At 52.9% G+C, this 27,786-nt stretch overlaps 11 protein-coding genes across 11 annotated transcripts; 4 read left to right on the plus strand and 7 right to left on the minus strand.

Moving 5' to 3' along the window:
• Positions 1-14: 14 nt before the first annotated feature.
• On the plus strand, positions 15-519 carry LY79DRAFT_540058 (uncharacterized protein). Its single transcript, XM_060556848.1, has one exon. The coding sequence runs from the start codon at positions 45-47 to the stop codon at positions 444-446; it is 402 nt and encodes a 133-aa protein (XP_060418797.1). The 5' UTR covers positions 15-44; the 3' UTR covers positions 447-519.
• Positions 520-1,962: 1,443 nt separating this feature from the next.
• Positions 1,963-3,363, minus strand: LY79DRAFT_327088 (uncharacterized protein). The gene is made up of 3 exons (XM_060552466.1): positions 3,066-3,363; positions 2,515-2,997; positions 1,963-2,434 (listed from the first exon to the last, which is right to left on the minus strand). The coding sequence occupies exons 1-3, from the start codon at positions 3,137-3,139 to the stop codon at positions 2,230-2,232; spliced, it is 762 nt and encodes a 253-aa protein (XP_060418798.1). The 5' UTR covers positions 3,140-3,363; the 3' UTR covers positions 1,963-2,229.
• LY79DRAFT_326972 (uncharacterized protein) lies at positions 3,045-3,920 on the minus strand. The gene has a single exon (XM_060552464.1). The coding sequence runs from the start codon at positions 3,804-3,806 to the stop codon at positions 3,342-3,344; it is 465 nt and encodes a 154-aa protein (XP_060418799.1). The 5' UTR covers positions 3,807-3,920; the 3' UTR covers positions 3,045-3,341.
• A 1,239-nt stretch (positions 3,921-5,159) lies between these two features.
• Positions 5,160-5,830, plus strand: LY79DRAFT_327033 (uncharacterized protein). The gene has a single exon (XM_060552465.1). The coding sequence runs from the start codon at positions 5,374-5,376 to the stop codon at positions 5,710-5,712; it is 339 nt and encodes a 112-aa protein (XP_060418800.1). The 5' UTR covers positions 5,160-5,373; the 3' UTR covers positions 5,713-5,830.
• Positions 5,831-6,592: 762 nt separating this feature from the next.
• On the plus strand, positions 6,593-8,707 carry LY79DRAFT_507206 (uncharacterized protein; the record flags this gene model as incomplete). Its single annotated transcript, XM_060553802.1, has 1 exon — positions 6,593-8,707. The coding sequence occupies one exon, from the start codon at positions 6,593-6,595 to the stop codon at positions 8,705-8,707; it is 2,115 nt and encodes a 704-aa protein (XP_060418801.1).
• Positions 8,708-8,997: 290 nt separating this feature from the next.
• On the minus strand, positions 8,998-9,969 carry LY79DRAFT_327166 (uncharacterized protein). The gene is made up of 2 exons (XM_060552468.1): positions 9,719-9,969; positions 8,998-9,664 (listed from the first exon to the last, which is right to left on the minus strand). The coding sequence occupies exons 1-2, from the start codon at positions 9,742-9,744 to the stop codon at positions 9,217-9,219; spliced, it is 474 nt and encodes a 157-aa protein (XP_060418802.1). The 5' UTR covers positions 9,745-9,969; the 3' UTR covers positions 8,998-9,216.
• Positions 9,970-10,939: 970 nt separating this feature from the next.
• LY79DRAFT_666366 (uncharacterized protein) lies at positions 10,940-13,012 on the minus strand (the record flags this gene model as incomplete). Its single annotated transcript, XM_060563213.1, has 2 exons — positions 10,940-12,609; positions 12,664-13,012. 2 exons carry the CDS (start codon positions 13,010-13,012, stop codon positions 10,940-10,942), a joined length of 2,019 nt encoding a protein of 672 aa, XP_060418803.1.
• A 432-nt stretch (positions 13,013-13,444) lies between these two features.
• Positions 13,445-15,379, plus strand: LY79DRAFT_507143 (Prp31 C terminal domain-containing protein; the record flags this gene model as incomplete). Its single annotated transcript, XM_060553794.1, has 2 exons — positions 13,445-13,774; positions 13,874-15,379. 2 exons carry the CDS (start codon positions 13,445-13,447, stop codon positions 15,377-15,379), a joined length of 1,836 nt encoding a protein of 611 aa, XP_060418804.1.
• Positions 15,380-18,612: 3,233 nt separating this feature from the next.
• On the minus strand, positions 18,613-19,060 carry LY79DRAFT_576367 (uncharacterized protein; the record flags this gene model as incomplete). The annotated part of the gene is made up of 2 exons (XM_060559788.1): positions 18,613-18,895; positions 18,930-19,060. 2 exons carry the CDS (start codon positions 19,058-19,060, stop codon positions 18,613-18,615), a joined length of 414 nt encoding a protein of 137 aa, XP_060418805.1.
• Positions 19,061-20,583: 1,523 nt separating this feature from the next.
• Positions 20,584-21,525, minus strand: LY79DRAFT_327328 (uncharacterized protein). Its single transcript, XM_060552470.1, has one exon. The coding sequence runs from the start codon at positions 21,308-21,310 to the stop codon at positions 20,771-20,773; it is 540 nt and encodes a 179-aa protein (XP_060418806.1). The 5' UTR covers positions 21,311-21,525; the 3' UTR covers positions 20,584-20,770.
• Positions 21,526-26,013: 4,488 nt separating this feature from the next.
• LY79DRAFT_327351 (uncharacterized protein) lies at positions 26,014-26,824 on the minus strand. The gene has a single exon (XM_060552471.1). The coding sequence runs from the start codon at positions 26,727-26,729 to the stop codon at positions 26,178-26,180; it is 552 nt and encodes a 183-aa protein (XP_060418807.1). The 5' UTR covers positions 26,730-26,824; the 3' UTR covers positions 26,014-26,177.
• Positions 26,825-27,786: the final 962 nt, after the last annotated feature.

Below are 27,786 nucleotides of genomic sequence, written 5' to 3' on the forward strand. Positions count from 1 at the left end.
ACGGCGGCGGCGGCGGCGGCAGCAGCAGCAGGAGCAGCAGCGACATGTCGAGTCCGTCCCAACGCGCACATCTAGTGATGCGTGTCCGAGGCGAGGACTCGGCTACAGAGTCTCGCATTGACAACATCCCGTATCCTGAATTTCGTACACGTGCGCTCTCCAAACGGATGAACGCTTTGGCTGGGGAGATCCCTGGCGACATGATATCCCTCTATCGGTTCTGGTCTCATTTCTTGGCCCGGCATTTTGATTTGGAGATGTTTGAGGAGTTCCGGGCATGTGCAGTGGCGGATGCCACGGGGGCGACGGTCAACATAACTGGCCTCGAGAACTTGATTGCATACTACGAGGCAGTCATCCAAGGCGACAAGGAAATACTTCTGGACAACATTGAGTTCCTTTACAAAGAAGCGAAAAAGCTGGCCACGAAGGCCCAAATATCCTGAGGGCAGAGCGCCACAAGACAAGAATGTTTTTACGAATTACGCAGCTCGTGTGGGATTTCCCCCCCCCCCCCCCGACAGCTGCCAGGCTCTGAAGGTTGCGGAATGACGCGGCCTGATCTTGGGCAATCTTCCACTCTTAGTGCCGTTGAGTTTACAACGTTTATTAGGATCAGGCGAAATGGGCCCGCTAGTACTGTCGCCATTGGATGATTGTAAAAGTTCCTTGCTTCTCGTCAAGGAAGGGACACGGCAAATAGATGCTGCCAGGTGGCCGGCGATATACGTCCATGGGCGGGAGCCGGATCGGAAATAATCGAGAGAGCGCGGATTAATCAGAGACGAACACGATGGGGTAAGAAGGTCGAGTTGAGGATTGAAGTGAGAGCAAGTTGCTCTTCCTCGGGAAGAGGCTTTGGGCATGGGTTGATGAAAGTCTCTTCTCCGGCGTAATCGGCAAAGGACCGATATGACAATCATCGGCCTACTTTTTTTCTTTGGCGGGGTTATTTTATTTCATGGATGGATTCATCTTCTTCCTCTCACCTCTTGCTGCTAGACGAAGAAAAAAGTTCTCTTCACTTATTTCCTTTTCTGTTTTCTTTTTGCACATAGTTTCTGCATGCTCTTTTTCCGGGGGATTAAGGGGGAGGGGGTGGTCATGAAATGCATTCGAGCGGTCACAAAGAAGAAATTTCGGGGGCGGTGGCTCAGGGTTCTGCTAGACTTATTTATTTTTTCATCTGGCTCATAGGTACAAAAACGCACGAGAAAAGGATGAAAACAGAGTATCACCACGTTGGACGAGTCATGCTGGTGTTGGATTTTGTACGAGTAGTATCTCACGCAACCATAACAATAACAACAACAAAAAAAGGAACAAACATGGAGCGTTCATATTAGGTGACCATTTGTGCTTCATGCTCTCATGCATTTGTGATAAGCCTCCATAATGGTCCGAGCTGATCGTTTGGTTCCCGGCCAGTCGGGTCTAGACCCATCATGAGTTTATGTATTGCTCTCTGCAAGAGCAGAATATCGACTCTGGACGGAGCCTGGCTGGTCCATGGAAGGAACATATGTGCTGCCCGTTCGGCCATGGACCCCCTTTTCCTTTTGTTCTTATTTTTTTTCTCTGGTTTTTTGAGATGCCGACTGCGCCCCCCTTTCGACAAAGTCCGGTCCGTTGCCAGGCTCATTCCTAAACCTGGGACGAGACGCAAAGCCTTCTGCTGTTGTAGGCTGCCTCTCATCCTCGCCTCTCTCCCCGCATCATCGTGTCTGCATAAAGCTGTGCTCTCTGGTGCTTAATTGGTCCCTGGACAGAATTATGCATCCCCTGGCGCGGATATGCAGCGGAGAAATAAGCCCGATGTTACGAGGCTCGCCGTGCCAGCCAGCGATGGCGCACCTCGCCTCGGTTCACGAGCCGGGGATGGAAATTTTGGTCTCCGGGTGAGGCTCCCGAGATGGAGGCAGAGCAGCTCGATGCCGCGCTGCTCACTTACGAAGTCAATGATGTTGGGATAAGTTTGCCCACATCGTATTGGAACAGGAGCGTGCGTCTTTTACCCGGAGATGTAGTTGCCTCACATTATTAGTCATTATTACATTGTAACCCATGGCAGACAGTCGCTTCGCAACTGCGACAATAGGGCCTCGTATACTGATCGAAGGGCTGATGTCAATCCAAGCAGTCATTATCTACAAGAAGCATACCATTTCCTCATTATTCCAAACTTTGACGCTGGGTAAGGAGTACCACCCCTGCTAATCGTCAGGTCCCTTAGAGGGTCATGACCAAACCGACGATGGCGGCAAACCCGGCAAAGGCGTTGACCATGACAGTCGGCGCAGCGTTGGGGGCATCAGTGGATGCAGGGGCGGTGCCGGAGGCGTCAGTGCCAGTAGGCTCAGGAGACTCAGTCGCGGAAGCGGTGCCGGTCGCGGTCTCTGTCTCGGTGGTAGCAGTCTCGGTAGCAGTCGCGGTGCTACGGAGAGGAGTGTTAGTGGTACGACGGCCGAGATGAAAGATTAGGTAGAGAAAAGAGGGCGCCGAGAAGCAACTTACGCGGTGGTGTCACCCTCATTGCTGGTGTTCAGAACAGTCGAGGTGAAGGCACTGCCGGCGGCGTCGGTGCCGGTAACAACACTGGGGGAAAGCGTGGGCACCAGGTCAGTAGTGATGGTGGTCGGGACGGGCGTGATGGTAGCAGAGAGGCTGGTGGTGATGGTGTTGCCCTCGCTGTCGGTGGTGGTGACGGCGATGACGGTGGGTACGGGAGTAGCAGCGGCGGCAGTAGGGCGGAGGCTCTCAATGGCAGACTCCAATGCGGCGTACTGACTGACGTAGGCAGTGGGGATGGCGGCGAGGAACCAGTTCGGGGTGCTGGTGGCCTTGAGGACAGAGAAGACGTAGGACTTGACGTCCCCAGTGACGCCGGCCGCGCTGGCGGCGGAACCGAAGGCCGAGGTCAAGGAGCTCCACTGGCCCTCCGGGATGTAGGCCGAGATGAGAGCGTCGGCAGCCTGGGTGAAGGCAGGTGCGTCCGGGCTTAGTCTTGTGTCAGTTTACGGCCCAGTGGCGTTGAGGGTCTCGCCTCTTGAGCTCCAGTGACTTACGCTTGACGAGCCTCGATGGGGTTGGCAGCGGCGAGGTTGGTGGCGAGAGCCAGGGAGAATATGGCAGACTTCATGTTGACTACGGGCTGGTCTTTGGAGGAATATCCGAGACCGAAGGTTGGGTATCACAGGTATTTCAGTATGAGGACGGCAGGGCTTCCCTTGAGGATATCGCTGACTGGCTGAAGCAAACAAGGTGGATGGGGAGAGAGAGAGGGGAGAGAGAGCGGTGTGGGAGTAAATGACTACTGGGAGAAGCATCAACCGGTTGCCTGTTCATTTATATAATAAGCAAAGCTCGGTGATGCGGTCAAGAAGCAGATGACGCCGTATGCGGTCGAACAGGCCGGGTGCGACCAGGCCAGCACAAATTGGGAAGCATGGCGAAAGTGGTGGTGGAAGCGAGAGCTGGGAATTGCGCGTCGCTGTGTTTGCGAGGGACGGCACAGGAGGAAAGTGGGCAGAAATCTTGGTGTTGACCCCAGCCGTTAATCCTGGAAAAGCGGAGGTTGGGTAGAGATGCTCAATACAGAGAGTACAGATACCTAGGGCCATGATCCATCGGATGCCCTTGCAGCCGCAGAGCCAGCAGAAAGAGGGCGACAGCTGCAGGTCGCAGACGAGGCAAGGAAAAGTGACATTTTGAAAAAAGCAGGGCAGGGCAACAGCTGAGGCCGGGCTGAGCTCTCTGGCGTGACGTTGGCGGTTGGCCCGTTTGCTTGCGCGTGCCACGCAGGCCATCGAATGAGACGCAAAGGTTTTGATGGCGTACCTCGCACAGAACGTATGAAGGCATCAAACGGATGCACGGGTGATGGCATCGTGGTGTTGGCTCATTCAAACGGGCAGGGGATTTGATTGGCGCGGGGTTGCGAGTTTGCCGGCCACGATCGTGAAATGGGGTTGACGCGAGGTTGGGGGGAAACACAACGACAAGGATCAGAATACAAGGCCGTCGAAGAAACAATTTACGTCAGCCTTTTTCTTGTGCCTCTCTTGGCTGTCCTACCCCAATTCTCGACTGGACCAATGCTCAAGAGCACAAGATACAGAGACTGCTCTCGCGATATGTGACTCGAAATAGAGAGAGAGAGAGAGAGAGAGAGAGAGAGAGAGAGAGAGCTTGTACCAAGGGCGGACGGCCTTGTGGTGCTGCAGCGGTGATAGATGGGGGTTGTTATTCGTGAGAATGTGGGATTCCGATTACAACAGGGAACACTGTAGCAAGATACGTACCATGTGGAGGAATGTGGTTGGCGGGTAGGACCATTGCGTCGGTTACGGTTACGGTATGCTGCCAGGGTGGCCGTTGGACGAATGACACAATAGGATTGTTTACTGTACTGAGTAGAGCCAGGGACAAGGAAGCCCCCACCATCGGCCGTGTTCCATTTCGTCGTTTGCTGACAACGGTGAGCCAACAAGCTTTCATTCCTTCCTGAACTGAGATGGCCTTCGACTCCGCCCAAGCACGTGACCCGTACACCAGCGGCGGGCGTCGCGCAGCGATAATAGCCAGAAGCCCAGGTGCGCCACCACAATAGTACACCCATCCACAGAGGAGGGAGGTACGATGTAGTTCACACGTGTGTACGCTACGTCACCGGCTCTCAAGTAGGTAAGCAGCCCACTTATCCGCACTGCAGGCTTCCCCTCTTCAAATCCTTCGCCGCGGGGCATTCCACTTCCACTTCGACTCTCGTCCACGCCCGCCCAGCTCGTCACCATGACACTATTACCCACACCTGGGTTTTCCGTCTGCCACTTTCAGCCATTTATATTTATCCCTCTACCTTGTCCGGGCAGGCGTGCAATCTACCTGATGAATGTGCATGATGAAATACTTTTATTCCCAATGCCACAAGGGTGTTGAAGCCATGGCGCAATCATAGTGATCACAATACTTAATACTCGCCCGATTCATTTTCGGCCGCTAGAATACTACCTGCCTAGTGTATATGGCTGCAGCAGATGACCTGTCGAGTGGAAACTGTCCCTCTCCGGGAAGATATGTAGGAACCCAATGAATCTAATTTACAGCATCAGTGCCGGGCAGACATGGTGCGTTCAGAGAGAGTGTAACGGGAACTCTCGCGGACTCGCCGAGCATCTTGCAGCAGAGCCCCTCGCACCAGCACAAGAAGTGCCGGTGCCGCCCCTTGGAGGCCCCTCTGTCGGCGCTCGGCCACAGGGCAAGGCTTAGGCCCAACTTCCATATTCCATTGGTCGACATGCCTGCCCTTATGAGGTCATTTCCACGGCTGCCTCGTTCCCCCCTCCTTTTTGCACAGGTCACAGGTCACAAGGGATGCTACATGCACTTCTGCCAGTGCTGCATGCTGCGTACATGATTATCCCTAGTATTCAATACGGTCTGGCTCTCAACTCGACCCGGAGGGGTTTCAAAGAATGCAGCTCTTGGTCCCGAGAGCTGGCATCAGCCACGAATTCCCACCGCCTAACGCAAGACGTTACTTCTGTCACCCTTAATGTAGCTCGGGTGTGGCATCGGGCTGTTGCAGGGAACACCCATCCTCGAAGGCCACTTGTAAGCACACCAGCACAGTATTCGGGGCGCACGCACCGGAAGCCTGACCACATCTTTTGTGTCTTTTGGAGCCCAGCCAATCGATCTGGCAAGGACTAAATGGAAAATTGGACGACCAGAAAACAAGGGTATACGCACATTATTTTCGGTCTAGCCTGGGGGATAACGGTATGTTCAAGTGACCTGTTCTTATCTTCATTTTCATTCCGAGTAATGTTGTGTTGTATAGATGACCATCTTCCAGGTTAAGATATGGTCCATTTAGCCCTGGTTCACAAGTCCCCGTCGCCGAAAATACGGTCATCAGATACATTTGTTGGCTAGGCAGGCTGAGCATACCGAGCGCAAAGACCGTTCATCGTTAACATACTCAGGTGGCTAGGTAGTCAAGGTACGCATCCCTGAATCCCGCACCCTCCGCCTCTCTTCCTGCAGCCGCACCTCTGGAAGCAATGCTGAGTCGTCAAGATGCTACATCCATGTCTTTGGCCACCCAACCCTGTCCTGTCCTGCCCTGCCCTGCCCAGTTGTTCCAGTTTAGGCCTGGAGGGGACTGTCTGTCTAGCTGGCTGCTCTGCCTGAACTGTCCACCTCATGCCCGACACCCACACTGATTTGCCTTTCCCTCCCGTCTCCGTCTTGTTGGACCCTGGCCTCCCCACCCACTACTTCCAGCCCTGGGCACCCCCGGTCTGCGGTCATCATTTCTTCCCCCTCTTCCCTCTCTTCTGGGACTGACTGTTCTTCATTCTTCTACCCTCTGAACAGCTCACAGACATTACGACGTTTGTAGTTATAGACGTCTCATCACACAACCACCACAACTTCATAACACTCACCAGACGTTTCTGTGCCTGGTGCTGCACACCATATAGACGACACTCTATCGCCTCACTCGGAGACTTACAACACCCCGCTTCCCACAACATAACCCCCAAGCCATTTCACCGGTTCTTGCGCATACTCTTTATCGACCGGCATGAGCTACGACTACGAAACCCCGCGCACTCGTCGCTACGTGCGCGAGGAGCGTCGGGAGGAGAGGGTCGACCCCCGGTACGCAGACGATGGATACCTGAAGGTCTACCAGTCCCGCGAGATCATTCCCAAGGCCCGAGAGAACAGCGATCTCTCCATCGAAGAAGTTCGTCGTGATTTTCCTCCTCCGGGATACAGAGACAGAGATTCCCGCAGAACCCGTTCAGCAGAGCCGGGCTATTACGATGACTACCGAGGCTACGATGACCGAGATCGATACTATGACCGCGACTATGATCGTCGAAGCAGGAAGGCCGGAAGTGTCCTCTATGCCGAGGAGGAGAGGTCCCGTAAGCGTGTGCTCAACCAACAAGAAAAGATCATAGCTGCCGTTGCCGGTGCAGCTTTGGCTTTCGGTGGCAAGGAACTTTACGACAGAAAGGAAGCCAAGGAGCATGGCGGCGAAATCGAGCGCAACTACCTGAGCTCTGCAGCCTTGGGCGCTGCTGGAGCACTCGCAGGCTACCAGGGTGCAGAGTTCTACAGCAAGCGTAAGGAAAAGGAGGAAGACAAAGCCACATATGTCGTCCACCGCGGCCGTGACGGCAGGGTCACTGAGTACTACTCCGACGAAGAGGGGGAGAGGGAGAAGAAGAGCAACAAGTCTTTCCTAGAGAACGCCCTGGCGGCTTCTGGCCTGGGAGTTGCGGTCAAGGCTCTCACGGGAGCAGGCGGTGGTGATGACAGGCGCAGCGACACTCGCAGCCGACGAGGCAGCCCTGACTCGAGGGGCTCTCGGTCCAAATCTCGGGGACCGGGCGGGGACGCTGCCAGCAAGATGCAGAAGGCGGCTATGGCTTCCTTAATTGCCGGAGCCACCGAGGCCTTCCGCGTTGCCAAGGAGCCTGGCGGCTGGAAGGGCGAGAAGACCAAGCGCATCATCACTGCAGCTGCCGGTGCTGCCACCATCGATGCTGCTCAGGGCGGCGAGAAGCAAAGCAAACTGGGTCTGGCTGAGTCCGTCATCGGTGGTTTGCTGGGGAACCGTGTTATCAACGGATCCAAGCGCAACATCGAAGAAGACCGGAGCACCGGTCGAAGCCGATCCCGGTCGCGCGCTCGTTCTGATGGCGGAGGTGGCGGGCCGGGCTTGGCCGCTCTGGCTACGGCTGGACTCGGTGCTTTCGGCGCAAAGAAGGCAATTGAAAATGTCCGGTCTCGCAGCCGAGGCCGCAGTGCCGACTCTTATGATAGCCGGGCTTCTAGCCGCAGCCGCGACGGCCGACGCCAGCGGAGCAGGAGCCGCAGCGTTGTTGATTCGGCCCGGAAGAAGCTCGCCAAGATCGGTCTTGGTAGTGACCCCGAGGAAAAGGAGAGGGATAAGTATGCCCGAGATGACAGCTACTATGACGACCGTAGCTCCCGCCGTGGCACAAGCCGAAGATATTCTGATGAATATGACGACGGATATACCCGCGGTGGACGCGATGCCGCCTACGAAGACGACAGGTCCTCGTACACGAGCCACCGTCGCGACCGTTCCCGTCGTAGAGGAGGAAAATCGGATGCGAGTTCGGACTCGGACCTTGGTGACTCGGACGACGACGCGAAACGTGCTAGGAAAATGAGAGGTAAGCAAGTCATTACAACGGGCCTCGCGGCAGTTGCCACCATTCACGCAGCACATGGAGTCTATCAGAGTATGGAGAAGCGCAATGCACGGCATAAGGCTGTGAGAGAAGGACGGCTCAGTCCAGAAGAAGCGAAGAAGCTCAAGACGAAGGCTATTGTGCAAGACGCCGCTTCTGTTGGGATCGCTGCCCTCGGCATCAAGGGTGCTTGGTCTGAACTCAAGGAGGCCAAAGAGATGACCCACGAATGCAAGCAGTTCCAGCAAGAAAAGGCCATTCGACATCAGAAACGGCTTGAGAGACAGAGGAGACTCAACAGCGGCCATGACCGCAGAAGGAGCAGGGCGGATGACTGGTACTCTTCTGCGTCTCCCCAAGAAGAGCGATACGATTACAGGTCAACATATTATGACGACAACCCGTACTCTGCCGGCCGCTTGCCTGCTCCTCCTGCTAGCTATGACGACGGGAGGTACAGAAACTGAGGAGGTGGTGCAACGGGAGCCAAGTCCTCCCAATCGCCATGTTTCTGATCCTCACCGCACACCTGAACCGCGGCGTTTTCTGCATCTTGCCCCTCTTTGCCCTCGACACACTGGATTTGCGGTTTTCTATGTCTGTATCAGGTTTTACGACGCCACGACATTTGCACGGATTATTGTTGCAGCACCAGCCGCGACTATTCTAAGCACCAAATGAATTAGAGAGACCGAATAATGAGGGGGATGTAGAACTGGCGTTCCGCATTTGCCTTTCACTTTCAAACTTGCCTTTCAACAAGCAGCCGTCTTGCATTGCGTTACTCAGATAGATGGATTCTCCCCCTTTCTCCCCTGTTGCCAAATCTACACGCATTCTTTCTTATCGTACTATAAGCCAAACAGATTCTAATTGGATTGTGATAGACCATCGCCGCCGTTACTAATCGGCCACGCCGTCATCCATAGCCAGATGGATCGGCAACTGGTTGGACCATGTCTCGTTGCCGACGGGGTCATGCGAATGATGGCCCTACCGACCCGCGGCAATCCGGCAACATGCAGCTCAGACAGAATGAGCGCACGATGGGGCCAGGGTCGGAGCTGATCGCCAGGGTCCGATTGGAACGATGAGGTTTTCTTTTCTTTCGTTTCGGAATTGTAGGGAGGAGGCGAGAAAGAAGAGAGAGGCCTGGCCAACAACTGATCGAACCTCGCAGCCAAGCGAAACCCGATGGGAAAGGAACCCCTGTTCCTGAGACAGACAGGATATTTTTTTCACTAGCGCGAGAACGGACAAGCGGCGGTGAAGGGGCGACCAACTTCTCTGGGTGGTACTCTATCTTTTCTTTTTTGGTAGTAAAGATCGGGGACAAGTCGGGAAGGGAGGGAACCGATATGCGGGATGATGATATACGGCGGAATAGACGGCGTACGTCGTCGCTATGGGTCTCGTAGCTCACACTAGCGCCTGATCAGCAGCGATGGGGTGATGGAGGAAGACATCCTCTCGAGTACTTGTCACTCGCCGACTGAAGAGTCATATCTTTTTACTGATTTGGTGTGCAGTTTGCCAGTTGTATCCCTCTTTAGTATTTTCCTTTGGATGTTAGTATTCTCTGTGGATGGGACGGGCGTTTGATTCTCAATGTTATACTAGGCAGGCCATGCAGTTGTCAACCACTATGACATATGAAGTTTTGCGCAAGCTTGCCTCCCCACATGCACCTGCACTATGTGCGTGCCGGCCGTTTGTTCGCTTCGCTATCTGACACCACCGAGTGTGGTTCCTCGGCGAGGCGGTTGACTCCGAAGCCAGTCCCGCGCTCCCTTCCTCTCCCTTTCCGCCCTGACTGGGTCAATGGCCTGACGAATAGGAATCAATGCAAACTCAACGCCGGCAAACTGTCTCGTTGTTGTGCACATGCCGCATGTGATTATATATGGCAAACGTGGCACAGCTTCGTCATTTCATGTTTAGCTCGTCTTTGGGAATCAAGTAGAATAACATGGTGGGAAGAGACGCCGATACAGAGCAAAGTACAGAGCAGGCCGATGTGATGTGATATGTCGGATGGGAAGGGTGGAGGGGGTTGGGAACCTGGGCTCATCGGTAAGCCCGTTTTGCATCTCTTGTTTCTCGATCTGTGGGCCACCCTGCGGAGCGAAGCACATGTGCAAACCCCGGCATCCTCAGTTGTTGGTTCAACATCGACTTTGAGGGTCTGGGACCAATCTTTTCAAGTGGTGGCTCTGGTTGCCTGGCGGTGACAAGCGGCTAAGTGATCAGGAGCAGAATGACATCATTTCACACCTCGATGGGGCGCCTGTGGCCATGATTGGTGAGGCATCGTCAGATGACTGATTTGACATGTCTCGTCTCTCGGTGCCACCCATCTCAATGGCAAGATTCTCGTGTGCCTGGATTTGTATTTGGCATCCCATTTCGGTGCCGAGTGCCAGCTCGGCGTCCTGTCGTCAAGTGGACATACCGGACGCTGGAGGCTCCAATGTGGGTTCGCCCGCACACCATTTAGCGGAAGCTTCGGATGGCTGACAGCATCCGGGATGTTCTTTTGATAAAAACTGTTTTCGTAAAATCGCACCACTGATCCGAACCGAGATTGGGTTTTCTTCTTCTCTCTGGCTAGGAAACTTGGATTGAACATGATCTAATACCTATGGTATGATATAATAACTAAAATGACAAACATTCTGCCATGCGGATGGGGATGTTGTCTATGACGCTGCATCTCCTCCCTGCTTCTTCCAAGCCTGTGCCATGGCCAGCAGATTGGACAAGTTCTGGGTCTGCTTATCGTCGGCTGGGAAAACGTAGTCGATGTACTCCTCGAAGCTGTCATCGTCGAGGCGCCTCCTACGCTTCGTCTTACGCGGCATCAACTTCTGTACCTTCTCCACATCGTCGCCGGCGCCGTGCGTTCTCTCAAACGACAACCAAGCATTGAGCAGCGTGACGGCCTCCTCCTTGAGATCCTTGTCGCGCATGCTCTTGTGTGCGCGCTCGAATACCTTGCGCGCGCGCGCCTTGGCCTCATTGCTAATCGGCGCTTCCTCCTCCGCCTCCTCCTCGTCCTCTGGTATGTTGAGCTCGAAGTGCGCGAAGCTGATCCAAACCTTGACATGGTCTGTCTTTTCGAGAAGACGCTCGTAGAGCTCTCTTGTCCTTTCGTACTCTCCCTCTTCTTCCTCGAAGTCGATATACGCCTTCCACAACAGTTCGGGCATGTCGAGAACCGGTTGACTCACAGCCAGCTCGAAAATTGCTCTGGTACGTTCGAGATCATCAAGACCGCGCTCGAGCTCGGCGAATTTGATCCAGGTCTGGCAGTTGGACGGGTTCCACTCGATGTGCTTCTCGTACAGTGTTCGGCACCGTAAAAACTCAAAGAGCTTGAGCTCCAATTCAATGTAACCCCTAAAGAGCTTGTCCTTGGGGCACATACCGATGCCCTGGCCCAGAGTCTTACGGGCCGCGGTGAGCTCGCCTTGCCGGATCTCGAACTGCGCCTTCAGCAACCAAATCTTCGCGAATGTAAACTTCTTATGCGGTATCAGCTCCAAGCATACCCTGTAGACCTGCCGTGAGCGCTCGACATCCTTTGCTTGGAGCTCCTCAAAAATGGCATAGTTAATCCAGAGATAAATATAACGCCTCCAGAATCTCTTCTCCTGCGCCGGCGGTACCTGGGCAACTGCTCTTTCGTATACATCTCGAACTCTGTCAAGATCGCCAGCGGTTTCCTCGAGACGCGTGTAGTCGAACCAAATATCGTAGTTCTTCGGGTTCTCCTTGACCTGTGCTTCGTAAAAGACGCGGCGCTTTGAAAGAACAACATCCTCAACACCGTCTTTATCTCCAAACTGCTTCTCGAACGTCGTATAGGCTTTATGTAGAGCCATGGACCGGGAACGAGGTAAACGGTCTAGGGCATACTTATAGATTGCCCTGGCTCGTTCGTACTCCTTCAATTTCGCCTCATATCTTGCATAGGCAATGAAGAGCTTCTCGTCCACAAATTCGTCGCCCAACTCTTCAATGGCAGTCCCAAATATGTCACGAACCATGTCGCTGGTGCCAAACTCCTCTTCAAAACGTGCCCATTTGATCCAGTTTCTGGGTTCCGGGTGGACAATGGTGAAGGCTCTGAATATGTCTCTAGCTCGGTCGTATTCGCCATATCGCTTTTCAAGCTTGATGTAGGCACTCCATGCGGCTTCATCGGGCTGCCATTGCATCCATCGGTCAAAGACTTGGCGGGTTCCCGGGACGTTGCCCAGCATCTCTTCCATATAGACGTATTTGTACCACAGCTTATCAACACGGGGTAGCCGCGTGACGGCTCTGTCGAGGAGATTTCGCGCATGATTGATGTTTCGGCATTTCACTGTAACGATGTTAGCGTTCTGGCCCAGTATCTAGTCTGGCACGGCTTCCTTACTCTCCGACTCGATGTATCTGATCCAGAGGCGGATATCATTAGGATGCACATCGAGCGCGCGCTCAAAGACTGATCGAGCGCGCGCAAACTCCTTCTGCTCTAACTCCCATTGCGCATATCGCATCCAGTTGTTAAGGTTCACTCTGTTGCGCCGGACGTAATCCTCAAACTCTCTACGTTTTCTGCCCTGGAATTCGTGCAGCTCCTCCAAATCGGCAAAGCGCTGGGTTGGTGCCTGCAGCGCAACCTCTTGACGGTCAACTGCCTCGCGAAGAAGCTGCTCGGCAGAGATTTGAACAGGCGCGGCGGCCTTGTTCTTGACCTTGGGCGGTCCTCGCGATGCCTCCATTATCGCGACTTGTTGGTGGAAGGTAGGATTCTCGGCAACTGCGCAATCGTCACGTTCTCCGGCTTCGATACTTGATGTCGTGGTCTATGAGGCAGGTGGCGTGGTCGACAGTAAAGTTGGTTCGCGTAACCCCGCGGCTTTTGTTAATCGTCAATGGCTAGAGGTGTCGATCGTGGGTTGTTGATTCCACTCAAGGCTGGGCTGAGCTGTGGTTGGAAAAAAGCAGCTCTTATCGGGGCTCCAGCCACTCCGATAACGAGCTGATGTGGCTGAGGGCCCACCTGCCACGGGAAAAGCGACGCAGCCTCGCAAGGCTTCCCAGGAACAGAAAGATAACTTTTTGTCACACAAGCTTCCTTTCTTCGTTGCGCCGTTTCTCATCACATACGATACTACGATCAAGCGCGCACTGCAACATCTGCGACCGGCACGATGGCGACTCTTGCGGACGAGCTTCTTCAGGACTTCGAGGACTCTGGCTCCGAAGCTGAAGACACCCAGCAAGACAATGATCCCCTCGGGCTTTTCGACAATGCGCCCGAAGCAAATGGTAACAAGGCCTTGCACGACATGGACCTCGATGGAGACCAAAGCGACCCTGAGGATGGAGACCATGAAATGGGAGGCGTATCAAAAGGCGCCGTCGACCCTGTCGAAGATGCCGAGGATGCTAAAGCAAAGGTCGAGAAGATGCAGTTGGGCAGCGTCAACGATGTTCGCAGCGTCGCCAGTCTTATGCAGACTTTACAACCCATACTAGAGGTTAGCCAAGCCCCCGGAAACACGTATGGCTATCGTTTAGCAGTGTTTACATCCTCTCTTGGGAGAACTAGCCCTGACATCGTGACTCGAATATTACAGAAAATCGCACACTACCAGTCTCAACCTACGCCAACGCAGCTCCTTGGCAATATCGAAGACCATCCTGAATACCACCTCCTTACTCAGTCAAACAGTCTATCTACGCTAATCGACAGTGAGATAGTCTTGGTGCACAAATACATCCGAGACCATTACTCGATACGGTTTCCAGAGCTCGAGACCCTTATTACCAACCCGCTGGAATACGCAAAGGTTGTCGCGATACTGGGAAATGGACCTCTGGATTCGGAAAACATCAAGAAGCTACAGTATGCAACGGAAAATCCTCTAAAGGCGTCTTTGCGTTCAGTTCTCGACGGCCCATCCCTGATGATTGTGACGGTGGAAGCCACGACAACAAAGGGACGAGAAATGTCAGAAGATGAACTGGAGCGTGTGTACAGAGCATGCGAAATGGTCATCTCCCTCGACAAGGCGAAGAAGACCCTTACGGAATATGTCCAGTCGCGGATGAACCTATTTGCGCCGAACCTGACCGCTTTGATCGGCTCGTTGACGGCGGCGCAGCTGTTGAACGCTGCTGGTGGCCTCACGGGTCTAGCCAAGACACCCTCTTGTAACATCCCAGCGTGGGGCTCGAAGAAGGGCGCTGGTGCCGCGGGCTTGGCTACGAATATCGGTGTTAGACAACAAGGGTTCCTCTATCATTCTCCCATCATCCAGGGCATTCCCAACGACCTCAAGAAGCAGGCCATGCGCATCGTAGCCGCCAAACTCGTGCTTTCAGCGCGTGTCGACCGTATACACTCCAGTCCTGACGGCTCTACAGGCGAAGATCTCAAGGAGCAGTGTCTTACACGGCTTGAGAAGCTCACAGAGCCGCCTCCGAACAAGGGTCCACGAGCGCTGCCGGTGCCGGACGACAAGCCATCTCGCAAGCGTGGTGGAAGAAGGGCAAGAAAGGCCAAGGAGGCGACAGCCATGACAGAGCTGCGCAAGGCACAAAACAGAATGGTCTTTGGCCAGGAGGAGAAGGAGGTGGGCTACGGCACGGGGGACAGCACCGCAGGCATGGGCATGATCGGCCAGGGTAACGACGGTAGGATTCGCAACTTGCAAATCGACCAGCGCACGAGGGCGAAACTCAGCCAGAAGAATAAGGGCTGGGGCGGTGCTACGCCTATGAATGGAGCCGCATCGTCGCTCAAAGGGTTCGGACAATCTGCAAACTCCAACATTGACCTCCGAGGCAAGGGCCTGAGGACGTCAGGTGTCGGCACGTCTCTGGGTGCGGGAACGGGCACAGCATCGTCACTGGCTTTCACACCTGTGCAGGGTTTGGAGCTCGTCGATCCCAAGGTCCAGGCTGAACTCAGTCGCAAGCGGAAAGCGGAAGAGGACCGGTGGTTCAAGGGTGGCACTTTCACGCAGGTGGCCGGCTCTTCGTCCAATAGCGGAGGTTTCAAGAAACCCGACCTGCCCCCCAACAAAAAGGTAGATACCGGCGCAGGCAAGATGGGACCCCCACCCCCGCGAAGCGGCTGAAAAGCCCAACTGGACAGGGGAAGGCGGGCCCCTTCGCTTCATCAAGTAGGGTGCAGTGCGGACTGGGGGGCAGTAAAGGATCATGAAATGCACTGCGTATTTTATCCCACCCGAACAGCTAGACCTGGTAGAGGGAATGGCACGATCTCATCACTCGAGAAGGGTCAGCGGCAGACATAGCTCTCAGCCGGCATAATTGGCGTGTGGCGTTTTGGGAGGGTTCATGTATGTACAACATTTTCTTCAGTTCAGGTCAAAATCGGGTAATCAGCATATCCCCGGGACTGGGGAGGGAATGGAATGAGACGATATCGTTGCTCCGGAGTGGTATACTGAAATAAGGGGACCAAGTCGTCGTGATGCAACACCCTTCCCGCTTCCCACCTGCCGGCAGCGATGCAGCGTAAGGGTACCGCCTTCCCTTTCGGCAGTTCTGCTTCCTGCTTCTCATCTCGGCCTTCCGATTTAGAAACCTTGAGACGAAGAGTCGACGAAGAGTCGAAATCCTCATGTATGGAATGGTCCAACGCCGTCAACGGTCGTGTCGATCAAACGTCTACTTCATAGCGTCGAAGGTAGCATGGCGTTTCTGTTGGCAGTAAACCGCCATGTGCTTCGTCTGCAGCCTTGACGTTTTTTCTTTCTTTCCATGAGCGTCCTTGCGGTCCATGCCAAGTCTAGTACCTCGCCACGCCTCCACCCCTTCCTGTGGAAACTTTCCCTCCTTTTGTTTCCCCTCAATGTTCTCGTGACTTTGGGGGAAGGAGGGGGCGTAACGGCGTGATCATCCATGTTTTGTGCTGGAAGTGAGTTGGGGTGCACAAGAGAACGGACACAGCAAACGCTCGTCCCTCCGGTTGGGGACAGGCAGCGAGGAGAGGAGATAGCTGAGGGAAAACGTTGACCGCTCGAGAGTCTATTCAGGGCCTGGAAGGGTCCGTGATGACCATTTCTTTCTTTTTCTGTCCCTGTGGCCATATCTGCCCTCGTTGAGGCCAGCCAACGGTTCGGTTCCTTCTGTGCGTTCGTTCCTCACCCCTCAATGGCGTCCTATCCGCAGCGCGCAAGGTCTCTCTTTAACCTAATATTGTCTGATGGTGTAACTAGGGGGGGGGGGGGGGAGGGGGTAGATATCTTGGTGGATTCCAAGGTTTAGCTATTGTTAGGTTTTGCGGAGAACCTTACTTTCCACCGCCTTTTGCTTGTCCAAACCCCTCTCTACGTACTGGGCCAGGTCGAACAACTCTGCAAAGTTTGATGACACAGGAGCGTTGCAAGCGCGAACAGGGCGGAGCGGACGAGACAGCAGGTCGAGTGCGAGGACACAAATCGCAAAGGTTGAGTTCAAAGCCCAGAGCTCAAAACCGTCGCTGTCCCCAGCCTATGTCGACGTCGTGCATTGGACCTTCAGGCCGCCACGCGACCGAACGCCACGGTACCCGTCGTTGCCAGTGACTAGAACCCGGGAGGGTTTCCGGGGTACGCAATTCCATGAAACAAAGAGACCCTCGAGCCTTTGCCTCCCCCTCATCTTTTCCTTTTCTCCATCCTCCACCTTCTATTGGACCCCGAGCAGATCGGAGTAGATTCCGGGAACGAAGAGACATCACACCAATAGAAAAGGGAATGGATCGACATTGAACAATAGGTTCGAAAATCCTGACGCGGAGGGCTCCTAGGAGTGTTCACTGGCGTTGTCTTCCTATATTCCGCATATCACTGGTCCCTGGGTCGCCGTCAGCAGAGATCTCGTCACACGGTGCACGATACCTATCGTATGATAGGTATTCTACCAGTAGTTGTTCCTGCTGCTCAATCAGTTTGGGCCACCAGGGCGCAGATCCCCATCGGTGCGCACACCTTTATACGTGTAGACATGCACAGTCGTCCTCTTTTTAAACCGTTTCTTTGACCTTGTTTGATGACGCTACCTAGGATCGTGGGCCAAATCGGAAAGCTGAAACCCCCCCCCCCCCTTTTTATTGTTAAAATTATATATCTTGGCCCGGCATCGAGGACGGGCTGTCGGCGATTTCGTCCACGACCGAACGAGAAGTGGGGCCGAGGATGCATTTCCCCTTTGGCACAATGACGTACGGAGCATAGGACTCAAGAGCTGCAGCCGAGTCCCGTGGTCTTTTGAGAATTTGCAAGGTGGAGCGGGTATCGGGGGACGGTGCTAAACAGGGTGGATTCCTTGCCCCAATGAGGATGACTTCTGCTGAGGTCCCTGGTAGGTATTTAGTAGAGGTTGGTCCCATTACCTCTGGCACCATGGACGGCTTATGTTGTAGCAGCAAGGGCCTCGGATCCTGATGCTATGGCAGTGCGCTTTGATGACAGCTCCAAGGTTCAACTTTGTGGCTGCAGCTCAACCCATGTCGAATTGACGGTCCAGAACGTCAGGGACCAAAAGATCGTCCAGATATCCACAAGGGCTACCCCAGTTGATTCGGAGTACCTTACACTTCGGAGCAGGGGAAGGGGGAGGGGGGCTAAAAGCAAGGAATACCTACCTACCTGCCTATCTAGGTACAGAGACAGGTACGTACAACACACAATGAAAGGGCGAGGGGTAGTGGTGTTCGGTTGGATGAGTAGAATACCGGTATCTGTCTGTCAAAAGCGTCCATTGAGTGCGCAATCCCATCCTCACCGAATGCTATGTACATACCTAGTTGCAAAGCATCGGAGGGAATAGATTTGTTGCGAAGAAGAAAATGGTAGATGGCGTCGTGATGTTTACCGAATAAGTGAGAATGAATGGGCCTCGATGTTGACAAAACCGAACTCAGGTACTTATGTCACAGAACCCACTTGGTATTGGTCGGGGAAAATGCAGGGATAAAATACCAATGACGTATGGACGATGCCTAGTTGTTTTGGCCCGGTTGCCAGCTTGGTGGGCCGCGGGGAGAGAACACTTTCCTCTCGCCGATGGACAAGCCACAGCACAAAGGGACGCAAGCTACGTGATGTGGCGTAAGGGGACAGCCCCTTTGAAGAGAAGCCAGACAAACAATCAGGAGATATACGCAGCAGTATGTGGAAGAAACAAGAATAGAAATTGGCCAGACAACAGCGGGTAGCTCGTCTGCCGAGGTTGGCATAGAAAGTTGAGCACAAAAGTGGCAAGTCCAAGGGATCTGAGCAGCAGACACAAATCCACAATATATACATACCTCTACTAACTAAATCAAGAGCTTGAGGCGATGGAGTGTGATTAAAATGGTTTAAAATCTCTTGGGTGAGAAATCGGCACCTGCAATTGCTGTCGAGCCACTGGCGCGATTGGAAGCGCGCATGGCGGGCTTTTGCTGTCTGGGCAACGAATACAATAGGTATCCGTACATAGTTTGCTTAACAACACGCATTAGGCACGGCGAAGTCTGATCCGGGTCCGTCAGCAACGAAGCTCCATTTCGAGGTGGAGAGAAGGGGATGCTTTCGTAGTTTGAGGTGGGGAAGAATTGAGTTGCGGGCCAGTCCAGGCCCTGCCCAGGTGTACCGGTGTATCTGCCCGGCACGGCAGATTGGCGGAGCTAGGTACCTACTGTGCTGCGCCGGGGGGTTCGAGGAGGCCAGGGTGCCTGGGGGTGATGTCGTATGCTTTGGGGACGAGGGTACGAGTGGGGTTGTCAGAATCACGCGAGCGGGAGACTTGAAAACCACCTGAACCATAATAGCAGTGTAGGTGCAATGGCATACCAGTACAACAATCACGTCTTCTGGGCTCCCAAATGTGTCGCCAAATGATATGGACGCCACCGAGCCCCAAGTCCGATCGAGCAATGGGATTGGAGACGGGCGAATATCGTGACACCGATTGCTGAAGGCACCTTACGACTGAGGATGGCCGGCCGAGGCACAAGCCCAACTTTGACGGGATTCAGCTTTTCTTCGGCGGACACGCGGGGCGAGATTGGGAACCGATACCCTGTTTTACCTCTCAGCGCGGGACCACATGTATAATCCCGGGTGTGCGTAGGTGTACGGTAATGTGCAGCAGGTCCATCAAGCAACTAACATGCGATGGCAGGCGTTGCCGGAAGAAGTACTCCGGGCTGCGTACATTGCGTACCTGCCAATCGCGATCGGTGATCAGTTGTGATCAGGGTTGTAAAAAATACTACTAGTATTTAGTATACTAATACTAGACTTAAGTATACTTAGTATTAGTATAAGAAAACTATACTAACCTTAGTATTAGTAAGTATTAGTATAGCCTTTGTTAGTATTAGTATTACTTAGGTATACTTAAGTATACTAATTAGTATATAAAAATAAGTAAAAATAAATAAAAATATAGATAATATATTTTTAGTTATTAATATACTATATATAAAAGTATATATATACTAGTATAAATATATATATATACTATTAATACTTTTTATAGTATTTTTTTACTTTTTTTACTTTATAATTATAATTAATTCATAATTTATACTAGTTTTTAAGTATTAAGTTAATTATTACTAAGATACTAGATTAGTAAGCAAGAAGTTTTACTTACTAAAGTAATTAAAAATAGTAATTATTTATTTAAAATATTAATTTATTATTTTTATTTATTTTTATTTATTTTTACTTATTTTTACTTACTAATTAGTATACTTAAGTATACTAATACTAAACTAGCCTAGTATTAGTATACCCCTATACTAGACTAGCCTAGTATTAGTATAGGCTTAAAAATACTATTAGTATTAGTATAGGCCAATACTAGACTTAAGTATACTAATTTACAACCCTGGTTGTGATCAGGTGGGAATATTTGGCGGCTGGCACGTTGTCTTCAGGGTCTAAAGTTGGCACTGAGGGTGTGGGTTGGGCTCCGTTGACAGCGAAGAATCCTGGTGCCATAGGGGTCGCGATCGTCGATCTATCTGATGGAGGGGAAACGAGAAGGGAGACCGAGTCGACAGTTGCCGAGAGGGGTACGAGTCCGCGTTGCGCCAGACGTTCTCCGAGAAGAATGGGAAAGTCAAAGAAGGAGGGGGGGGGGGTGCGTGCATGGCTCGCGGTTTACTCCGGACTGGGATAGGTAGTTTTGTTTGCACATACACTACATGGCGCGACAGATACCGCCTAGCAGGCTCAAGCGGATGGGTACAAGTGAGCCCACAGGAGTCGCCGAATGTTGCTGAGATAACCGTTCATGTATGCAATAAAGAACTGCAATTTACGGATGCCGAGGGAGCAGAGCGTAAGAAGGAGCCTCGGTCTTCATCATGGGGCGAGGTGACCAACGCTGCAGAACGTCACCCGATACGGAGGGACGAAAAAAGGAGGAGGGAAGAGGGTAAAGAAGACGAAAAGAAAATAAGAACTCAAGAACGAGGGTCAAAACACGGCGAAATCTCAGCAGGATCCGTATCTGTACGTATGCTATGGGATTCCCAGCCCAGGGATGGAGAATTGGTTCGGGGGACGCATGATTGACTTTGACTTTGACTGGAGACGGAACCGGTGGGTGTTCCGTATGTGATTTAGTTGAACGGTACTGGCTCGGCGGGAGCTAGGACCCCTGGAGATCGAAAAAATCAACGATGCGCCATAGACATCGGCGATGGAGAGGGGAGACAAGTAGCCACCACATGGGAGCGGGGCACTCTCGTTCTCAGTAAAAGAGGGGATAGCTCTGGAGCATATGTGGAGCTCTGCCATTGGGGTAAGGGAATAGAGGGTAAGAAGTATGTACTTAGCGGCCAGAGATGTGCCAACTCCAAGGGAGTGGGGGGGCGGGAACGAGAAAGAAAGACGGAGATGAAGGGGAAAGAAAGTAAACAGAAGGGGAGAGGGGACCATGGCAACTTGGGAAGGATTGAAGTGGGGTTCTGGGTACGTACCTACTACTGCTACTACTGCTGGAACAGTCCAGAGCCGAAGAAGAAAAGAGGAAGGGCAATTTATTTGCCTTGACGCCATCGGCACGAAGGGGGGGTGAGATTAGTAGTACCATAGACTGAGGTACTTGCGGTACGGATACGACAGGGACCAAAGGTCCGGAGGCAAGGGACCCCAGGTCGCGAGTGGCAGCTGAGGGGATCGGCACACCAACACTCGGTGGGGCATCAGACCGTTTTGGGGGCAGTGGGCGCAGGCTTGTCATACCGATTCACTGCCATTCTCAAGATCTCCACGATAACTAGGTAGGCAGTAGGTGGCCGGCCGCAGGACCCTTCTTCTCCGTGACACGCTTTGCTCAAGTTTTTTTTTTTCTTCGCCGGAAATCAAAGAAAGACGCAGAGGAGCGAGGGGGGGATCCTTGCTTTGCCAGCCCGCCGACTCATTCCTTGGAAATGCGAAGCATTAGCGCTGCCGACCCGACCCTCTCTGAAGCTGAAGACCCAATCCCTCCCGCTCCGAAGCCCCTTGGGCGCGAAACCTCCATCGCGATTGCAGATTGATGACTGTTTCCCGCCCAGTCTGCTGAGTCGCCGACTCGGATGCCAGAGGTGACGACTTGACTTGGTCGCGCCTCGGGAGCCCGCCTCAATTCCAGTGTCCCTTCTCCGAACTCACCTCTCAACCGAGTTTGCACTACCTTACCTCGCAGGGTTTTGTTCCTATCCGAAAGGTACTAAATACCTATATACAGATGGTTGCCTTGAGGTTTGTATCTAAGCTCGAGCAGCCCGTGCGCCCACCGCCCAAAGTAGTGTAGTGTAGGTAGTTTTATTTTCTTCAATGCTGTTTCGAGCTCCCCAAGTACCCAGGTACAGTGCTCACTACCTACCTACCTACTTACTGGAGAGGCCGGTCCTTGCCTTAGGTAGTCACCGGCAGGGTGGCTCCTGTGATCCACCTCCCACAAGTCGGCCATCCACTGGGTGCCATTGGTTCGCGATACATACAGGTACATTCCAATAACGGAACTACCATCCATCCATTACGGGACGCTGCCGCGCCGCGTGCACTGCACCCGCGCGTGAGGGTAGCGCCGCCCGGCCATGTCACTCGGTCGGAGAAGACTCCGCTACCAAGCCAGAGGGAGTTGCGTCGGCCTTGGCCCATGCAGCGATGATGATTCAATTTCGGTGAATCCACTACCAACACCACAAGGGAGGAGCAGAGACTCACCATTGCTTGCTGGGCAATGTGTCTTACCGGTGCTCCTGTACCTGGAAACATGGCGACGGTTCTCTCGGTAACAGTGACTACCTCTCTGCCGCCGGCAAACCACTTTCAATGTCACTGTCATGGCCATTGGAAAAGCGCCTGTCTTGAGCCGGGTTCTGAGGCCACGGGAGCTGCGGATGACCCAGCTGGTGCAGCAAAGGGACCGACAAATGGGTGGGTATACATACCTGTACGTCGTACGCACGCTTCAGTGCGCATACCCGAGCAACTTGGACTGTGAGGGAGGTGGTTGAGACAGGCGGGGGACGTCGAAGAGAGTTATCAATAAACTTTGGACATGGACGAATGGCTGAGTATGCATTTGTGGGAGAATCTCATATCAATAGCCTCGAATTCAATACGGGCAAAATCGAGATTGGCTGGGCTGCCAGCACGATGTAGGCTCAGTGTAGCTTCGCATGGGTGGAGAGAGAACTTTGATGTATCTATGTCTAGGAGTAGTAGTAGTAGTAATAGTAGTGCATTGTCTGGTTGCCGGTATCTCCTCGTGGCCTGTCTGTGGTACATACTACATACGGAATAGGTGGTGGGAGCAGTGAAGCGTTGATGGTGACAACCCGCTCTGCAGATCATCAAGTACCTACCCACGCGCCTTGCAAAAAAAAAAGTGCACACTTCAGCATAACAAGACAAGGGGCTACCAGCAGTAACGTATACACAATAGTTACGTAAATCTAGTACAAAAGAAAAATAGCTATCAGAAGTGCAAAAAGCCTATATTTATTTCTTATCAATTCATAAGAGAATTTTTAACATTCTGATTCTTATATGATTGCTATAAAATAGGTGGACTAATAGCCTCTATGGTAGTAGGCTCTAAAGTGTGCACTTTTTTTGCAAGGCGCGTGCTACCTAGGCTGCCTTGGGGAGTTCTCCAGATGGCGCAACGCCAAGTGATCAGCGACAGGAAAACCATCCAAAATCAGGATGGAATTTAGGATATGTATCGCCCTGTTGGTGTGTGTAAAAACGGCGGTACACTTCGACGTGACCAGACGGACGGGAATAATATCCCACCAAAACGGCAAGGCGCGTTGCAGGAACTTTTTGAGTCTCCAGAGCAGGTTGTGTGACTGTACGTATATTTCGTACTAGCTAGGTATCTGGGCACTCGGGGGACAAAAAAGATCTGCTACTATGACCACCACCACCACTACTACCACGAGTATTACAATGAGAAATACAGCCTTCAATACTTCAAAAAAATTGGATTTATAGACGCGCCTAAAGTCCTTGAAGTTAATTTCATGATATATAAGAAGAGGGGCTTTTTTTTCTCTATTTCAAAGGTATCTAAAAGGTAGTGCCATAGGTTTTTGAAAACCGGTTCTCTTTTTTGTCCCCCGAATGCTAGGTTGGTAGGTATTCATTCATATCCCTCTAACCCGCGCACGGTAGCCAAGACACGTGTCAGCAGGTACCGCTGTGTTCTTTTTCTTTTTCTTTCCTGTGACCGCCAATCGTCCGAGGCAGGGGCTCCCTCTTTCTTCTACCTGCCTTGAGTCAAAGTGCAGCAAGATCTCGATCGAGGCCGATTCTTTCTCTTCTCGGCCTGGTACGTAAGCAAGGCAGAGTAAGCTAAACGACCCTTCAACGCCACACCAAGACCAGTCCTTTCCACTTCCTCGGGAACCTTTCCGGTCGAATATGCGCTGGCCGATTGAACTTGGTCCTCGATCCGTACTTCCTTTTATGCTTCCCTATCCTGCGTTCCGTCCCTAAGTTACCCCCTGGTGCCGTTTCTGCCACAAGGCCGCCCCAAAAGACAGACCCCTTGTGTGACCTTTGTCAAACCCTTGAAGCAGGCTTTTGTCTACCTACTGCGCATACCCTACCTACCTACCTATCTCAGTCCCTCTTTATAGACTGGCTGCTTTGGAACTCGGGAGAAATACCTCGTTTCCTGGCAGTCCAAGCGCGACAATAATCTCATACATCCAGGATGTCGACTCGCCCCGTCTCCATCGCAACGAACCACGCACGCAATCGTATACTTGGACGTGTTTCTCGCCGTTATGGCAAGGCCGATCCCTCTAGGAGCTGATATCATGTTGGTGTCAAACTGGACGGAGAGAGACGTCCCCGACTCAGATCCGATGAGGGAGTAACGTACCATGTACACTACTGGGTATCCAAAGGCGCGGTATCCGTTACAGCATCCTTGAAAACTACCCGCTGCCCCAGCGCAAATTTCCACTTCGGGCAAGCTGGCCGGTGACACCTGCACTGGGACGAGTTCGGGCCCAGCAAATCGTCCCAAGTCGAAGCAACTCACGCTACGTGCCTCTCTCAGATGGCCACCGTTCCCATGCGCGATAGGGGCCACAAGGCCCCTACTCGATGGAATCGCATAGACTAAAGTCGTTAAAGCATAAAGACAACGGCTTTAGACTTCCCAGCCTCTTTTACAGAGTTGATTTGCGGATGGGCCGGCAAGAGCTGAGTCGAATCCAACTTCAAAGCGCCACAATTCAAGCCGGCAACGGGCAACGGGACGGGCAACACTCGGTCAGCTCTGTTGAAACGATGAAAGTCTCTCGCAACCCGAGGACCAACGTTGCGAAACAAACCTGTCGCCTGTCTCCAGCTGGGCCAGGTTTGGCCTAGGGTAAGGTATCGACTACCGCTTGCCTCCTCCAGTCATTTCTCGGCTTCTGTACGGTAGTGGCATGTACTGTCTGTGTCTCTCCGGCAGGCGCAGGGCGGTGCAATGTAGTTTCGGTACATAGTTGATCAGCCTGACCTGCCTATGACGACATTGGCAGGGAAATCTCCCTCCCAGAGCATGCACTGCGGCGCCCTGCAGGGCGTGCGTAGGGTCGGGGACTGGGACCGGGAGGGTGTGTGTCCAAGACCGGTGACCCCTTCTTTACACTACTACTTGCCTACTTGTAGGTTAGGTACCTACCTCACGCCAGCCTGGGCAAGGTAGGGGTGCAGCTGCGGTATCTGCCTCGCGGTGCCGCATGCAATTCAGGTACCCTCTTACCCCCCAAGCCGAGTTCTGGAGTTTCTCTCTCTCTCTTCCCGTCTCCTCGAGGAAACCACCACCGCCCAAGACTGACGATGCATGGCACAACAACAAGAAGTAGCCAATGGCATGACAAGTCGGGCAGTTTCCAGAGTCATGAGTAATCCTTCCAGTAAATCTGATCACTGTGTTTTCCCGCCTGGCTGGATCGATCAGAGTCCCTTCGTAACCCAAGTCCCACCACTTAGGAGGCTAAGGGACAACCTCGAACGCCTGGTTCGGCACCGCCATGCCTCGAGGGTACCACCTCTGTCGGATTTTCGCAACATTGTTGGAACCCTGACCGGATACTGACGTCATACTCGCGGACCCTCGGTTTGTGCAGGGTCTCACTCGTTATTATCTGGGGCCAATAGCACTACGGCCGAGTCAGGTGGGCGTCCACTTTCATTCGAGATCGCGATCTGTCTCTTGTGATGTGTGCGATAACAATACTGGGCGATTCGTCTCCGGAGACACCGCCCAGGCACTACGTTTTGCAGGCTCAACGAACAGACAACGGTGAAAGCACGTATACAACTCAAGTCAGCTAGACGGTTGGCAAACACCTTCGCCACAGATGCGACTGACGCCCAATTTGTAGAAAGGCAATAGTCGCGGTGTCTCACTCCAGGACAACCACTATGTTTCCCGAAAAGCCGGGAAGCGTTGGGGACGACCCTGGAAACGGGGTGCAAGAGGGCTGTTCCAGGGTTCATGAACGACCATGCGAGTCGCGTAGACGGACGGGGTAGCTGTCGACGTGTCAATGTGCCGACGTGCCCCGATGTTCGGTTGCCATGTTGAAGTCGCGAAAATACATAATAGTGGACGCAGTCCTGCGGTACGCATTCGGTGCGCACCTGGCCGGAGCTTCAGCTCCTGTGTTTCGAACTCGCACAAGTAGTAGATATTCCACCATCTCGATGACCAAGAAGGATACCATGATATAGGGTTTTCCACCTCCCCAGACGAGTGGAGTCGGTAGTATCCCAGAGAGGGAAATGACGGTCTGCAAGTCGAAAGTAAGGAAGTCGGCAAAAAGAATGCGCAATCCGTGATTGACAACGGCGGTAGAACGGGCCCAGAACCGAATGGAACGACTAGGGAAAACCAGGCTTGCCAAATACGCAACAAGAACGAGTATGGGCTGGTCCCGGGAACCGTCTTAGTATTGTCAGTCTGCGTCTGCATGTGCGTACAGATGAGGTGGGTACATCGTCAGAGTGAGAGGGGAACCCCGATCGATTGACGGGGAACATATGGAGGGCAAGTCAGAAAAAGAAGAAGGAAGAAAACAAGATGAAGAGGGGGGGGGGGACAAAAAAGGGGGGGGATACAAGGTACTTCACAACACAATAACAGGATGATGTATCGGTATTGTAGAGAATAACATTGCTAGACGTACAATATCAAATGACGGGACTTGGGGATTCAGCAATGGGGGCATGTCAGATTAAGAGACTACATTAAGAAATTTGGTTGAAGATCGCCAACTCAACTCACATAGTATTCATTATCATTGATGGCCATGTGTGATCGTAATTCCTAGCTAACTGCAAAGGATATTCTCCCTCGTTTTCTCTCTCTCTCTCTCTCTCTCTCTCTCTTCTCTTGAAGTTTTACTACATCGAGGCCAGACACTGAGTGGGCGTGTAGTAAGGTTTGGAAGAAACTGCGGCAACCGGATGGGTTGTGTGCTGTGTGCGTGTGCGTGTGCGTGTTCGCCGTTCCTTCCAGTGGAAAACAAAAGAAAAAAAGGCCCCCCAATGCTCAGGCGCCCTGAATCCACCTTCTCCTCACCCCCGGGGTACGTAGCCACCCGCCGCAAATAATTGGGGGGCTACCCTGCAGAGCATGGAGGTTGGAACCAGGGGTGGGTGCAACATAGACAGTGTGTGACCCCCAGGTGTCGTGAGAGTGAAGTGAGAGTGAGGTCTGATGGGTGGAGACTGGAGGGGACTGAGGTGGAAGAGGCCAGTCAGCGGGGCGGGGCGAGGGTGAGCAAGCGTGGTGTGTCTCACGCCTCGGCCGGACCCTCAATCCTAAAGGTACCGGTCTTTCCTTGCTGCTCAATGCTTGACCCCTGTTTGTCTACATTGCAGCACATACCACAACTGGTCAGCGACTTGACAGATGTACCTTTTTCTTCTTAGCGTTGTTTAAACCTTGGACAACTCAGGCCGGGTACCTTCCCGCCCACGTACCTTTTACGGCATCCCGGTGAACAACGAAAAGGTGCGCAATTCTC

Source organism: Colletotrichum navitas (genome assembly GCF_030913465.1).
Source record: "Colletotrichum navitas strain CBS 125086 chromosome Unknown LY79scaffold_6, whole genome shotgun sequence".
NCBI lineage: Eukaryota > Fungi > Ascomycota > Sordariomycetes > Glomerellales > Glomerellaceae > Colletotrichum > Colletotrichum navitas.

Bases quoted from the DNA above. Each gene is read 5' to 3' on its own strand.
- LY79DRAFT_540058 (XM_060556848.1), top strand. From the start codon at position 45: ATGTCGAGTCCGTCCCAACGCGCACATCTAGTGATGCGTGTCCGAGGC.
- LY79DRAFT_327088 (XM_060552466.1), bottom strand. From the start codon at position 3,139: ATGAAGTCTGCCATATTCTCCCTGGCTCTCGCCACCAACCTCGCCGCT. The intron at 2,998-3,065 runs GTAAGTCACTGG...CACAAGACTAAG, and splicing joins CCCATCGAGGCTCGTCAAGC to CCCGGACGCACCTGCCTTCA. The intron at 2,435-2,514 runs GTAAGTTGCTTC...TCCTCTCCGTAG, and splicing joins AATGAGGGTGACACCACCGC to CACCGCGACTGCTACCGAGA.
- LY79DRAFT_326972 (XM_060552464.1), bottom strand. From the start codon at position 3,806: ATGGCCTGCGTGGCACGCGCAAGCAAACGGGCCAACCGCCAACGTCAC.
- LY79DRAFT_327033 (XM_060552465.1), top strand. From the start codon at position 5,374: ATGCTACATGCACTTCTGCCAGTGCTGCATGCTGCGTACATGATTATC.
- LY79DRAFT_327166 (XM_060552468.1), bottom strand. From the start codon at position 9,744: ATGACTCTTCAGTCGGCGAGTGACAA. The intron at 9,665-9,718 runs GTACTCGAGAGG...ATCAGGCGCTAG, and splicing joins CTTCAGTCGGCGAGTGACAA to TGTGAGCTACGAGACCCATA.
- LY79DRAFT_327328 (XM_060552470.1), bottom strand. From the start codon at position 21,310: ATGGCGTCAAGGCAAATAAATTGCCCTTCCTCTTTTCTTCTTCGGCTC.
- LY79DRAFT_327351 (XM_060552471.1), bottom strand. From the start codon at position 26,729: ATGCAGACGCAGACTGACAATACTAAGACGGTTCCCGGGACCAGCCCA.